At 38.8% G+C, this 14,964-nt stretch overlaps 1 protein-coding gene across 1 annotated transcript in view; it reads left to right on the top strand.

The window, feature by feature from the left end:
* Positions 1 to 10,971: 10,971 nt before the first annotated feature.
* LOC102502090 (putative olfactory receptor 2W6) overlaps positions 10,972 to 14,964 on the top strand; it is an 8,759-nt gene continuing 4,766 nt past the window's right edge. Inside the window, 1 exon segment of the mRNA XM_027772765.1 lies at positions 10,972 to 10,978. Coding sequence (XP_027628566.1) covers positions 10,972 to 10,978 — 7 coding nt within the window.

The raw sequence follows: 14,964 nt of genomic DNA, 5'->3' as shown, positions 1-14,964 counted from the left end.
GTTAAGGCTCTGGATTCCCACATGGCCAACAGTGATAGAAGTCCCTAATCCAGATACTTGAAATTTGAGCCAAATGCCTGAAAGTTGAGCCAGGTCCATGTGTGTGAGTGACCAAAATCTCAGGAGGAAAATGGAGGAAAAAGGATTGTGGCATGGCCATGCACCTCCAGGGGGCGATGTCTCACTTTCCTTCTCTAGAAAGTACAAACACTCTGTAGTTAAAAACAAAACAAAACAACAAAAATGTAAGGTTTCCAAGAATACATGAAAACATTAAAATTAGATAAGTTCATCAGAGTAAGGCCTTCGTAATTGAATTTTGGTGGATATTTAAGTAGAAGGGGAGAGATCAGAGCCGAGTTGCAGACACAGACACAACAGCATGAGCATACACGCACTGTCCTGCCACCATGTGATGCTCTGTGCCACCTGGGGTTTCTGCAGAGTCCCCTCCACAAGAAGACCCTCTCCAGATATGGCACTTAAACTGGACCTCCAATACAGAGAGGTAAGTAAATACATTTCTATTCCTTTAAATTATCCCATCTGTGTTATTTTATTACCAACAGGAAAAAAACCCTAAAACATGGAAACTGTCTCTTCACTCTACTAATCACTTTGTTTGCTATTCAGAACTTTTTTATTTTATAAAATCCCTCTTGTTTATTTTTGCTTTTGTTGCTTTTGCTATTAATCATTATTCAATGTATACATATGTCAAAATCGTACTGATTATATTGTACTTCATAAATAGGTACAATTATTATGTGTCAATTTTTTTAAAATGGCAAAACTGACAAACGCAAAATTTAACATATTCTGGGACCAGCAGATGGCGCAATGGTTGTATCTCTGTTCTCCCATGTAGTCACCTGAGGTTCGAGTCCCAGACCTGGCAGCTTTAGACCCACACTGGGCATATGTGCATGTGTACCCAAGATCCTAAAGGGAGAATGGAGGAGACGGGGTTGCAGCATGGCCATCCTCCCTGGGGGGTGATTTCTCACTTTCTGCTTCTTTGTCTCTCCATTGAGTGCACACACCCAATAGCAATAATCACTCTCTAAAAAAATAAAAATAATAGCATATTCCTCTGATTGTTGTCTGCTGTCACAATGTGACTTCTGGGTCTAGCTTTAAACTGTTGGTTTGGACCTTGTGTTGGGTCCTTAGAAGTATCTACTTCAGATTATCTGACTAAAACCATCATTACATTACATTAAAATAATTCTACCCTATATCTTATCTGATTTAATATATTGAACTCCAATTAATTCTCTAATTGAAAAGTATACTTAAAGAGTAACTGGTATCCACAGAGGGTAGGTAAATTTTATTTGGATTATACGTTTTAGTATAACTGTTTTAAATTTCACTGTCTTCAGTCAGAGCAGTTTCACTTTGCTTAACTGACTTTCTGTGTAAACTAGTTAAAGGAAAAGGCTACATTTAGCACCAATATTTATATCAGTGTTATACTCTATAAATGCTTCTTTGTATAATGCCAGAAATAAATGACAGTAGAACATTGTGTAATACATTCTAAAATAAACATTTAAATTCCTTATATGTGTTATTATCTCCACTGTGTTATGATAGAAAAAAATAAAGCATATAAAATTAAATATTCATGAGCCATCCAGTACCACAATGTTTAAGGTGGCTGAATCCCACACGGTCCATGGGAAGGTTCAATTCTCAGATCCAGCAGCTTAAAAATATTTTGGACATTTGGGCTTATGTGTCCAAAATGGTAAAACAGCAAGCAGAGAAAAGATTGCAGCATGGTCATCCAACCACGGGGAGTGTTTGCTCACTTTCCCTTTCTCTCACTCTGTCATTGTGATGAGCATATCAGTTCTCTTGCAAATTAAGAAACAATAATAATCTAAATTGGTCAATATATATATATATTTTTTTGGAGAGGTTTTTGCTATACGGTGCATGCATTTGCCAGAAAGACAGAGAGACACAGAGAGACAGAAAGTGAGAAACCCCCCCCCCCCCAGGGGGGATGGCCATGCCGCAATCCCTTCTCTTCCATTCTCCTCTCAGGATCTTGGGCGCTCTCTCACACACGCCCGGTGTGAGTTTAAGCCACTGAGTCGGGGACTCAACCCGTGGTCAACTACATGAGAGTCCAGCGACATAGCCATTATGCTAATTGCTGATCCCAAGAACTCAGATTATTGCATATCATGTAAACAACTATTGCTGATATTGATTATAATTCCAAATATATGAGTGACAAGTATAAAAGATGAAACAGAAAAAAGGAGCTCACATATTCATACAGATAAGCACAAAAACACCAAAAGTTTTATTCCAGGGTTGATTAAAGCACAAGAGTCCTTGGCATTTCATTCTGTAATTACCACTATTCCCTCACCCTACTCAGCATGCTCCCTTTCTTTGCTGGATTTTTTTTTTTTTTGGAGAGGTTTTTTTGCTATAGGGCATGTGCGCTCGCCACAAAGACAGAGAGAGACAGAGAGGTAGAAGCAAGAAATCACCCCCCAGGGGGGTGACCATACCACAATCCCTTCTCCTCCATTCTCCTCTTGGGATCTTGGGCACGCATGCACACGCACCTGGCGTGAGTTTAAGCCACTAGGTCCGTGGGTGACTACATGAGAGTCCGGCAACACAGCCATTACGCTAATTGCTCGTCCCCCTGGATTTTGTTTTTTTGTATGTCCATTGGAACATTTCACTGTTCTACAACATTCACTTATTATTTATAAAATCGACCTATATTTATGGGAAGCAAAGATTTGTACTCCTCTGTTTATAAATTTACTAACATCTTTGGTCTCACAGCTGTGGAATAAACAAGACATGAAAGAGCCAGGTGTCAGAGGAAATGGCACTTGGGGCTTTGCAGCCTGAAGTACACCTTGGTGGCCATGCCCAAAGCGCTCACCAGTGAGATCACAGATGATGAGAAACAGTCCAAGTAATTAATGGAACCTGCAGCTCTGGGAGGCCTGTGATTCCCAGGAGAATGACTTCACTCACCACTGTTAGGTTGAGTGTTTCCATCTTAGTTTATCAGAAAACCTGCTCTGCATACAGACACGAGCATAGTCAATAGGGTTCATTTAGTAATATATGAGGAATTTTTATTTTCGTTTATAATGGAAGCACAACTAAGATATATGCAAGCTATCTAAACTATGATTTTTAAAATAAGTTTCTCTCTCAAAAATACGTGTAAGGTGATTTAGATGTAGAGACAGACTTTGGTCAATAGATCTCAATCAGGGTTGATTTCATTTACATACATCACTTTTCAACATCTAAAGACATTTAATGTTTTCTCTGAAAACCCTTAACTGTAGGAATGCTACAGATGAAAGTTTAATACACTTGAGAAACATTGGACAGTAGATAAATAAAAATAGAATAGCAGCAGATTACAGTGCTATTTATTTGTATACATATGATAAAAAATACAGGGGATATTTGTATCTATATATGTATATATATAAATATTCCATATCATATCTTTTTTTTGGAGAGATTTTTGCAATAAGGCACGTGTGCTCCCCATACAGACAGACAGAGACAGAGAGGTGGAAAGAGAGAAATCACCCCCCAGGGGGATGGCCACGTCGCAATCCCTTCTCCTCCATTCTCCTCTCGGGATCTTGGGCACACACGCACACGCACCCGGTGTGAGTTTTAAGCCACCGGGTCTGAGACGTGAACCACGGTCGACTATGTGGGAGTCCAGCAACATAGCCATTACACTAACTGCTGGTCCCTCCAAATCATATCTTAATTATGACACATTCAAAAGTTACTTTGGGAAAATAGTATAAGATATGTAAAACTTTTCATTTTCTACTCAAACAAGACATTTATTTTCATGGTTGCTTAAAAAATATCAATATATAGGGGCTACAGGACCAGAAGATGGCATAATAGTTGTGTTGCTGGACTCCCATGTAGTCGATTGCAGTTCCAGTCCCAGACCCGGTGGCTGAAACTTACGCCAGGCGCATGTGCAGGTGTGCCCAAGATCCTGAGAGGAGAGTGGAGGAGAGTGGATTGCTTCATTCATGGCCATCCCCCCTGGGGGGTGATTTCTCATTTTGTGTCTCTCTGTCTCTGTCTTTCTGGTGAATGCACGTGCCCTATAGCCAAATTAAATAAATAAATAAATAAATAAATAAATACACCTCTCCGATATACAGGGGTTAGTAGGTGGCGTGGTGGCTGAGGGCACTGGACTCCCACATGGCCTACCGTGGTTCAAGTACCACACCTGGCTGCTTGCTTTCTCGTTTTTTCTCTCTCTTTCTTGCTCTGCCCGTCTCTGGTCAAATTTAAATAAATAAGTAAATATATAAAGTTAACTAAGATGATTCTTTTTTAGATGCACACACACACACATACATATATACATACAACCTAGAAAGACTTCTAACATATTAAGTACGTATTGTTTTTTTGTTTGCTTTTTTTTTTCCTTTTTTTTTTTTTGTGACAGTACCTTGCCTGATAGTTTTTCTTTACATATGTACTTGTGAATTGTTCTGGACTATAAAAGGGATTCTTTGTGCAATTATAATGATGCAGAGATGAGAAACAGGTCATCTAGTATGTAATATGTGCAGCTGGTCTCAGGCCTTACCTGTCCCCCCACCCCTAAATTCTCACAAAAATTATCCAATCAATGTGCTATTGTTTTGAATAACTTATCTTCTTTTTTTATGAGTATTTTAGTCTAAGTTTTTTTTGACAACATTTGCTTGAAATATGAATCTTCCTTTAATGGCATTTTTATTTAGTTGAGAGATACTAACACATATGTAAGAAGTTAAATGAACTTTATTGGACAAGATCTTAGTGAACTATGAGGAAATCTGAACAAATGAAGAGAGACCCCTGGTACTGCTTTTATAATAAAATTTCAAGGAAAATTTCTTCTAAAATAAAAGGATATTATAAATCAGGGTAAAACAAAACAAAAACAACAAGGATTAAAATCACATTGTTCCATGATTCCATAGAGACAAAATGAAACACACTACAGATGATATAAATGTATTTTCATGGGAGTAATTTAAATCCTTATGTGCATTTAGTCTACATCAATCTTTTTATCTAACTATGATATAGTTCATAATGCACATAAATATGTATAAAATCTAATAGAGTATGTCTGAATATCCCTCATAATTCACAGATTAAATATAAACAAAGTAGGAGATAGAGGGTGTATTAAGGTGAGACAATTATTAATACTTAAAAAATTATGATCTTGTGGCTAGCAGGTGACATGAAGCTTAAGGCAGCTGGATTCCACATGGCCCACTCTGTGGTTAATCCATGGAAACCTGAGTGCAAGACCACAGCAACCATTCCAGTCCAACATAGTTTGGTTTAACAGATCCTAAATATTGAGCTTTATTGGCTTCATAATATCTCCATCTATGTCTTTAAAAATATCAAAATTCAGTTCTGGCATGATATTCCACCATCCAATTGCTCAGTCCACCTGCATTTCTGTGCTTATTGAATGCTTTTATCTAATCTCCTTCTACCCGCCCTCACTTCTCAACTCCCATGTAGTCTCTGGTATATGTAGTTTTTCCTTTCCCATGTCGATGTCTTCAAATCTTTCCATTTCTACTACAGAGTGGGCATATTTGGTATATATTGGAAAGTGACATGCCAATTATCTATATCTATCTATCTAGCTCTCTCTCTATATATATAATATTCTCCAACGAGTTCTTTATTGAAAACAATGAAGATGATATTTTTGTTTTTATGGTTGTACATTGCATTTCTTTCTTTCTTTCTTTCTTTCTTTCTTTCTTTCTTTCTTTCTTCTTTCTTTCTTTTTTTTTTGTTGGAGAGGTTTTTACTATAGGGCACAGATCTCTTCTCAGGATCTTGGGCATCCACGTACACACACACACAGCATGAGTTTAAGGTCCAGGACTCAAACCATGGTTGACTACCTGGGAGTCCAGTGACATAGTCATTACGCCAACTGCTGGTCCCAATGCATGCGTATTTTGAAAATTTATGCTGTGCCCCACAAAGATGTACAGCAAGTAAATATAAGTAAGAAATTATTAAATAAAATGTAAATAAATGAATATCAAAATTATACAACAAATGTCAGACAAGAATAAAGGTATATTTTTAAAAAGTAATGCCATTATAATATTTCTATTTTAATCCCTATAGGATTTTGTTATCAATTGATGTGTTCCAAATATTGATGCTTCTATCAAAACTTCAATCTAAGGACCAGAAGTTGGACTCCCATGTAGTCGACAAAGGTTTAAATCCCAGACCCATAGACTTAAACTCACGCCGGGTGCATGTGCATGCGTGTCAAAGGTCCCAAGAGGAGAATGGAGGAGAAAGGATTGAGGCATGGCCATCCCCCTGGGGGGTGATTTCTCACTTTCTGTCTCTCTGTCTCTCTGTCTTTCTGGTGAGTGCATGCACACTATAGCAAAAACCTCTCTAAAAAAACAAAAACAAAAACCTTCAATGTATACATTACTGTTCATGAATTTTATAGATAGCTTCTTTTGGGACACAGAAGATTCTACCATTGATTAGCTTTAGAATCATGTATGGGAATTTCAACTTCATTCCCTATTATCAATTATAATTTCATCCTGTTTATAAATATTTCAATTTCTTTGGATGATTCTAAATGAAAACTTATAACAATCCTCTGTTTCTTCTCAAAAGTGACAACTGGACTAAATAGGTCAACACAATATCATTGCATCAAATGAACTAATTCTGACGGGAGTCTTTCTTCCTTCCTTTATCTTCTTTCATTTTTGCTTCTATATCATGCAAAAACATCTGTAAACTGGACCAGAATCTCCTCTTCCTATGAAAAACTGATTAAGGCCAAAGAAACGGGCTGTGAGAGAAGGCAGTGTGACAGGAGTAGGTGCAGGGTTAATTTTACATTAATCTTTAGGTCAATTACTTAGGCTTATGTGTTTGCTCAAGCCTTCTCAGTATTTAACACTTCCTTTCAGTGATGTCATCTTTTTTTGCAAGCCCAAATTTATGTCTTGTTATACCAGATAACACACACTTCATGTCAAAGCATTCAGGTTCATGGAAAAGTTTGGCCCAAGATCAGAACTTCAGTCTCTAAAGGCACAGTATCAGACCAAGAGGTGTTTATTATTTGTTTTGTTTTTTATTTTTAATTTTTTTGTTTGCTTGTTTCCAATGTCTTCCTCCTCATTAAATTTCCATTAGTGTCACATAGGGATCTTGAAAATTATTGTATTTATAGGGTATATCCATAGAATAAAATATTGTATAAATAGGGCAAACTTATTTGCAGGGCCAGCCTCATAGTCTAGTGGCAAAAGAACTGGATCCCACATGGTTGACCATGGCTTGGGACCCAGCCTGGTGGCATAAAAGATATGCCTGGTACCTGTATGTACCTGCCCCAAATCTTGAGAAACTGGAGAAATGAAGAAGGAAGCATTGCAACGGGAGCATGCTCCATTAGGGGATGTTTTTCTCTCTCATGAGCCTGTGTACTTCATGGTAATTACAAAATAAAGGAAAAAATGCAGAAGCAGAGGAGAATTGTGGTTCTTAAGTTGGTCTTTGTTATGCTTTTTAAAAAAAGGTATTTTCTTACTATTAATTCTCATTTAATTTTAACTTGCCTACATTTGCCTGTTGACAAACACTGCCAACATTTTCATCAGAAAAATCCAGGTCATAAAACCAGCAATAGGAACATGGAAAATGTTTTTGGAGATGCAGTGTGGGAAGAGGGTGGGAGAAGGAGAAGATCATGACGAAAAACATTAAGGAGAAAAATAGAGAGGCAAGACATTTATGGGACACAGAACTGGATTATTATCTGTTGATGATAACATGTATAGTAACCTCAACTGGACTGGTGTGAAGTGTATTCACATTGGGAAAGTTCACTTTACAAGTTAAGTGATGTCTAATGATTGCATGCAGAGATGAAATTAAAGAACAATTAAATATACATTTTTAAAAAAACCAACAGCAATGTGAAAGAGATACTCAGGCAGTGATAGATTTGAACTAAAAGGTAGAAAGCCCATTTCAGTGCTGATAACAGCTCTCCTAACCTAAGATCATGGTCACAATTGGGTAGCGGCAGATTGAATGATTAGATATATCTAATCATACATTACTAGTTATCTGCCTATCTATACACACACATTTTGAAGACATGATAGCGAGTGGTAGTATAGGCTGGGGCATGTTTGAACACTAGTACATCTTTGAGTGTACTCTTCAAGCTAGTCACAGGCAGGCAGCAGTGGGTGGAAGCCTGAGGGCTCAATGAGTTTGAGCACAAGTTCTCACCTGTCTCTGACAAACTTTTTCTTCTTTCGTTTTTGGAGAGGTTTTTGCTCTATGAGGCATGTGCTCGCCAGAAAGACAGAGAGAGACAGAGCGACAGGAAGCGAGAAATCACCCCCCAGGGGGAATGATCACTCCGCAATCCCTTCTCTTCTCAGGATCTTGTGCACACATGCACACGTGCTTGGAGTGAGTTTAAGCCACTGGGTCCAGGACTCAAACCGTGGTCGACTACATGAGAGTCCAGCGACATAGCCGTTACAATAACTGCTGGTCCTGTCACTGACAGACTTCTAATGGTCAAAGACTCAGCTCTTAGCAGTGTTACTGCATTTACTTTACATGTACATAAAGAACAAAACTTTAGTAATTAGAAAGACAAACTTATACACAGTTCATTAAGTTAAGAATTCAAATCTAGCAAGAAACAGGATTTAAGATGGTCTTCTGAATCTTTTATTTAAATTTATATAATTTAGCGATTCCCAGTATGTTGTGGCTTGTGGTACCTTCTCCATTTCGGTACCCTGTCAGTATTTTGGGGACACACAGACAGCTGTTTCACAAGCCACAGGAACCAGGTTTTGAACTGCAGTAGGTCATATGGGATCCACATTTTTACCATTAGACCATGGAACCTCTCCAGGGGGAGTTTTATATTTTATGTAATTGTCAGCTCAATTTTATAAACTAGCCTTTAATCAGGAAAAAAGCCATCTGCAATTATAGTTTTCAGGATATAGCAAAACACCATATCTTATCATATATAAGAAGAAATAATAATAAAAAATGAGTACAGGGGAGCGAATTTACTTCTCTTGTCCATATCTCTCTGCTCTGTTCAAATTTATATAAGTCATTTAATATAACTCTCCTGACTCCTGTAAATATTTTTTCCAACCTGGCTACCATATTATTCCTGTTAAAGTTGGTGAATAATATCATAGTTTTGGTGTTACCATCACAACTCTAAAACTTCAGTTTATGGTTCATCAAGTCTCTTCAAAAACTAGTTGCTTTTAATTCTTGGGATTACTTTTAAACACACAGACCATAAACTTTGGTTTCTCTTATGTATTCAGTTGTTGGAAAGGACGGGACATATTTTTTCTGATTGCCTTTTCTTTTTTCAAGAGAGATTGTTGCTTTATGTTTGCCATAGAGACAGTGACAGAGAGACAGAAAATGAAAAATCACTCCCACGGGGCAATGACTCCCTAATCCCATCTCTTTCATTCTCCCTTAGGATTTTGGGCATGAAAGAACACATGCCAGGCATGAGTTTTAAGCTGCTGGGTCTGGGCCTCAAACCAAGGTAGACTATGTGGGAGTCTAGTGGTGTAACCATTATGCCATCTACTAGTTCCTCTGTTATTCTCTTCAAAATGGATGAAGACTTTTCTGAAACTTAATAAGAGGAGTCTTAGCCATGTCTTCATATACATTCAATATTTTAATATTACATTGGTTTAAAGAAATAATGTGGATGTGTTATAAATCTCTTTAAGGCAGCCTTCACATCCTTATTCCTCAGACTGTAGATCATAGGATTTAGCATCAGGATCACCATGGTATAAAATAAAGAGCTGATGCTGTCAGTATCTAACGAGTGATTTCTTCAAGGCTTCAAATTTATAAATAGGAGTGTTCCACAGAGGGACCAGCAGTTAGTGTAATGGCAATGTTGCTGGACTCCCATGTAGTCGACTACAGTTCGCATCCCAGATCCAGTGGCTTAAACTCACGCCGGGTGCATGTTCATGCGTGCCCAAAATCATGAGAGAAGAATGGAAGAGAAGGGATTGCAGCATGGCCATCCCCCCTGGGGGGTGATTTCTTGCTTTCTATCTCTCTGTCCCTCTCTGTCTTTCTGGTGAGCTCACGCACCGTATAGTAAAAATAAACTCTCAAAAAAAAAAAAAGAAAAGAAAAGAAAACTGTGACAGCCATCAGATGTGAAGCACAAGTAGAAAAGGCTTTTCTCCTTCCTTCAGATAAACATATTCTTAAGATGGACAAAACAATGTTGAAGTAAGATAGTAGTACCTAAGGAAAAAAACATATTGGTAGTTGCAGATACAAAAACTACTGTTTCTGGTACATAAATATCAGAGAAGGGCAATGCTAAGAGAGGTGCAATATCACAGTAGAAAATCATTGATTATATTGGAAGAGCAATAAGACATAGAGAATACTCAAGGCAAAACCACAACTGCTGTCAAAAAGCCATAGAGGTATGTGTTGGCTCCAATAGACGGCACAACCATGGAGATAGCAACATCATGTACATCGGGGGATAATAAATGGCCACATAGCGATAGTAGACCATCACAGAGAGAAGGGTAACTGCAGACACAATGAAAAATAAGAAACCTCCCAGTTGAGTGACACATTTATAGCAGAAAATAATATTCTTCACTACAAAAGCAATCAGCATTTTAAGGCCAATGAGAGTAGAGTTGTCAAGACTGATGATAGCCAAGTGCCTCAGGAAAAAGTACATGGGGGTTTGGAGTCGAGAATCAAGGATGGTGAGGGTGATGATGCCCAGCTTCCCTGCCACAGTCAGCACTAGATCACCAGGAAGACCAGGAAGAGTGGAACCTGCAGATGTGGAGTGGCTAAGATGCCAGTGAGAATAAACTCCGTGACCTGGGTAAAATTTCTGGGAACCTTGTAGGATTTTGTAAATTCGGCTGTTTAGGGAAAAGAAGAAATGCATATAATTTTTAAAAGAAATATTAAGGGGCCAACAGATGATGCAGTGATTAAAGCCCTGGACTCCCACATGGCCAACTGCAGTTCAAGTACAATACCCAATAGCTTGAAACTCATGCTGGATGTTTGTACGTACATGCCTAAAGTCCTTAGAGGAGAAGTTGGAGAAGGGATTGAGGCATGGCTGTCTCCTTTTGGGGAGAGGGCTCATTTCTCACTATCTGTCTCTCTGTCTTTCTGTCGAGTGCATGTGTCCTATAGCAAAAATCTCTCTCAAAAAAAAGAGAATTTTAAGACAACCATGAAATGGGAAGAGCAACATTTTGCATGATAGTTACTTTAATAATAATGTATTAATCCAATCCAGTTATGAACTCAGTTTTCTAGACCAAATAAATAAACTTTACAATATTATGAGAGACAGAAAGAGCAAGTATGGCAAATTGGGTTTGGTAAATTAAATAAATAACCCAAATCATGGTATGTTTTTATGATATACTCCTTTATCAATCTATTTAATTTATGAAATTATCCTTAGTTTGTACATATTAGCAGCCATGATTTATATTTTATGTTATTTTCATTGAACCTGAGAAAGACTAGGCACTATCTTTGTCTCTTGTATTTTATCCTGTCATAATATGCATTTGATGTATATTACCTTGAAAATTCTTACCTTTGTGTCTTATCATTTCTTTTTCTCATTTTTCATTTTGTTAATTACAGCAAAATACATGGAGATATGTCCTTCAATCTATTTTTCAAGTCATTTTTAGCTCTTAATAAATAATATCAATAAAATGTTGTCATTTCATAGTTTCTTGATATCATGCCTTACTGAGTCTACTTCCTAAATCTTCCCTCTTATTACTCTTTTATTTTTATCCTACAAGTTGAACCAGATTATTTAAAAAAAAATTTGTAGAGACAAATTTTTGCTATAGGGTGCATGTGCTCACTAAAGAGACAGAAAGTGAGGAATAACCCCCCAAGGGGGAATGGCCAAACAGCAATCCCCTCTCCTCAATTCTCCTCTTGGGATTTTGGGCACATGCACCCAGCATGAGTTTTAAGTCGCCAGATTCAGGACTCGAACCATAGTCAACTACATGGGAGTCCAGTCATAACCATTATGACAACAGCTGGTCCTCTTTTATTTATTTGTTTGCGATAGTTATACATCTTTGTATAGTCTGTTTTTCAATACATGAAAATGAGGTGAAATGATCAAATGAGGGCAATATTGGGTTGTCTGAAATCTCATAGTGCATTTTTCTATGCAAAAACACATCATGACTTTTCTGACAATCCAGTAAATGTATCTAGTGTCTTCAACCTTTGTCTTTACTAAATATTGTACATATTTGGAATTCTGCTCTTCTGGTTGTTCTGAAATGTGTATTAAGTGGTAACCAAATTTTCACTCTACAGCCCATCCCACTTGTTTAGCGCTCTCATAGCTGTTACAAAGAGCGTCCCATTCCTCCACCTGGCCACACCCAGCTGCTGGTGTCCCCTCTTTCACTCTCAGTCCAGGTTTCTATCTTCCACTACTAAATGAGATCATACAGTATTTGTCTTTCAGAGACTATTTCACTTAAAAAACAAAGATGTGTGAACAGCTGGAGTCAGAGAGAATTAGATCATTTTATTTCCACTACTTCTCAGAGATTCTTGTTTCAACTGGATACAAGAGCCAGTACTGCTGCCAGCTGGGACAGAAGAATGAGACCCTGCCATCCGCCTATTTTTGGAAGGTGTGTTTTGTGAGTTCAAGATCAAGTGAAGATATGTATCTTGTTCAATTTTTACATAAAACCCAGAAATGAACTCTCTTCATGAGAAAACCATGTGGACTCCCTGGAGTCTTTGTATGTGGAAGCTCCTGGCCCGTCTTGGAGAGGAAGCAGTTTCTGAAGTCTGAGCTCTGCAAACAAACTTATGCCATTTTCCCTCCAGTCCCCAGAACATTCCAAATTCCCTAGATGAGGGTTTTTAAAGCTGTGATCCTGTCTGCTCATATGTACCAATAAAACAACATCCTTAACTCTCTCAGAACCAAGCACTCCCTTTCCTCCCCAGGGACAGTCTGCTCTCTCCTAACCCTGGACTAGCTGTACACACGGCTCTGAGATAAGTCATGTCTTGGAAAAACAGTGGTTCTATGCCACGTTGCCCACTTAGCTTGGAGAAGATGTTACCTTTGGCCATTTCTGCCCACAGCTAATCATTAAAGCCATTAAAATTTCAATGGGGCAAGTCCTTCTTGTGGTCTTGTGTTCAAACCTCCATCAGAATTTCCATTGATATTATTTTCAGAAGATCCAGAAATGAAAAGGGACCAGAGTCTGCTACCTTATACCTAAGAAAATCCTGCTGGTCTTTGGAATTATAATACCGAGGGCTGTAGGATCTTAGATCTGCTCTCAGAGAAGAACAAGTTTGTCATGGCAACGAGTCTTGTCTCTCTTTCTTTGGCCAGTGCACATAGGTGTGTAGTTATGTCCGTGGTGTTTCCCAGCAGAGCTGACACCTGTCAGGGCATCAGGGTTGGGGCTCTCACACAGCTCACTCCTCGGAGCTCCATCTGCAGCAGAGCTGTTGCATCCCGTCAGAAACCGAGTGCACAAAACGGGTTGGGGGTCCATCCTAGGGGATTGCATCCTCTTCCGCTTTCCCAGCCCAGTTGAGGGGCGTCCCCTGACACACAGATGCAGACACAATAAACCTTTAGTCTCAGAGACGATGAGAGCTAATTGGTAGAGGAAACCTCTGTGTTTGGGTGGCGGCAGACCGAGCGTTGACAGCAATGACCGCAAACATCTTGTTGGAAGCTGTAACGGCGGCTGCACTGTGACGCTTGTGTGCAGGTTAGTGGGTCAGTGGCAAATGATGAGTTTTAAACAATCACAGCCTTAAGTGGGAGAGGACTAGGCAGGCACGGGGAGCATGCAGGGAGAGTGGAGCTGTGACAGGCCTGTGGACCAAGCTCGGAGGAAGCTGTTTCTCAAGTGCTGATCATCTCTATGATGGAGAGTCTAACGCTCAGCCTGACCACCTTGCAGGACTGCTGTGCGGATGGCCTGAAGCTGTAGGTGTAAAAGCTCTGTCAAAAGTTGAAAAGGGGAAGATTGTCTAAGATGTGCTGTTTTCCTGGAGCAGAAAAAGTGCATCTATGACTTGGCATTGCTAAACCCCGAGTGCGTGCAGAGAGCCCAGATGGACAGTCTTCCAGAGTATTGTCATTTGGGGCATAATATTTGGTTAAAAAATCAATTCAATTTCAGGCTTTGAGGACAGTTTTTACATTAGAAACATTTATAATATTATGCGATAATTAAACTACTAAAGGTATTTGGACATTTTCAAAAGCTCAATCTCTTACAATTTCATGATTTTCAACTAAATATGAGCTAAAATACATGAAAACCAGAGTCCATTAATTTATAGTTGAAAAGCCTGGCAGGTAAAACACAAGAGAGTCTCTGGGTATTGGACATGAGGCTTAACACTGGGACATCTTGGGTTGAAAGAATAAAGCATTGTGAAAAAATTAGTCTTGAAAAGGTGACTACAATATAAATGTGTAATTTTGGCGAAGGAGTCTGGCTCTAAGTGATTAACGTTGCTGAATGTCACACATCTTGTCATTGCCACTCCTGGGGTCATTGAACTAGGACAATGCGCTGTATATCTGTGGGGACAGATATACAGGCTGTTCTTCAGGCCAACACCTGCACGGTCTGTGTGTGGAAGTCTCCCTGGCAAATGTTCCAGAGACCTCTGAGGTCCCACTTTCACTGTTACTCAATTGGCTCCTTCTGAGCATTTCCTGCCTCTTTTTACCCCTTCTCAGGACTTTGTTGCAATTCCTGTGTCCATGAA

The sequence above is a fragment of the Tupaia chinensis genome, unplaced genomic scaffold (genome assembly GCF_000334495.1).
Source record: "Tupaia chinensis unplaced genomic scaffold, TupChi_1.0 Scaffold000295_1, whole genome shotgun sequence".
NCBI classification, from domain to species: Eukaryota; Metazoa; Chordata; class Mammalia; order Scandentia; family Tupaiidae; genus Tupaia; species Tupaia belangeri.
The sequence above is the reverse complement of the archived record's forward strand: the minus strand, read 5'-3'. Positions and strand labels throughout refer to the sequence as shown.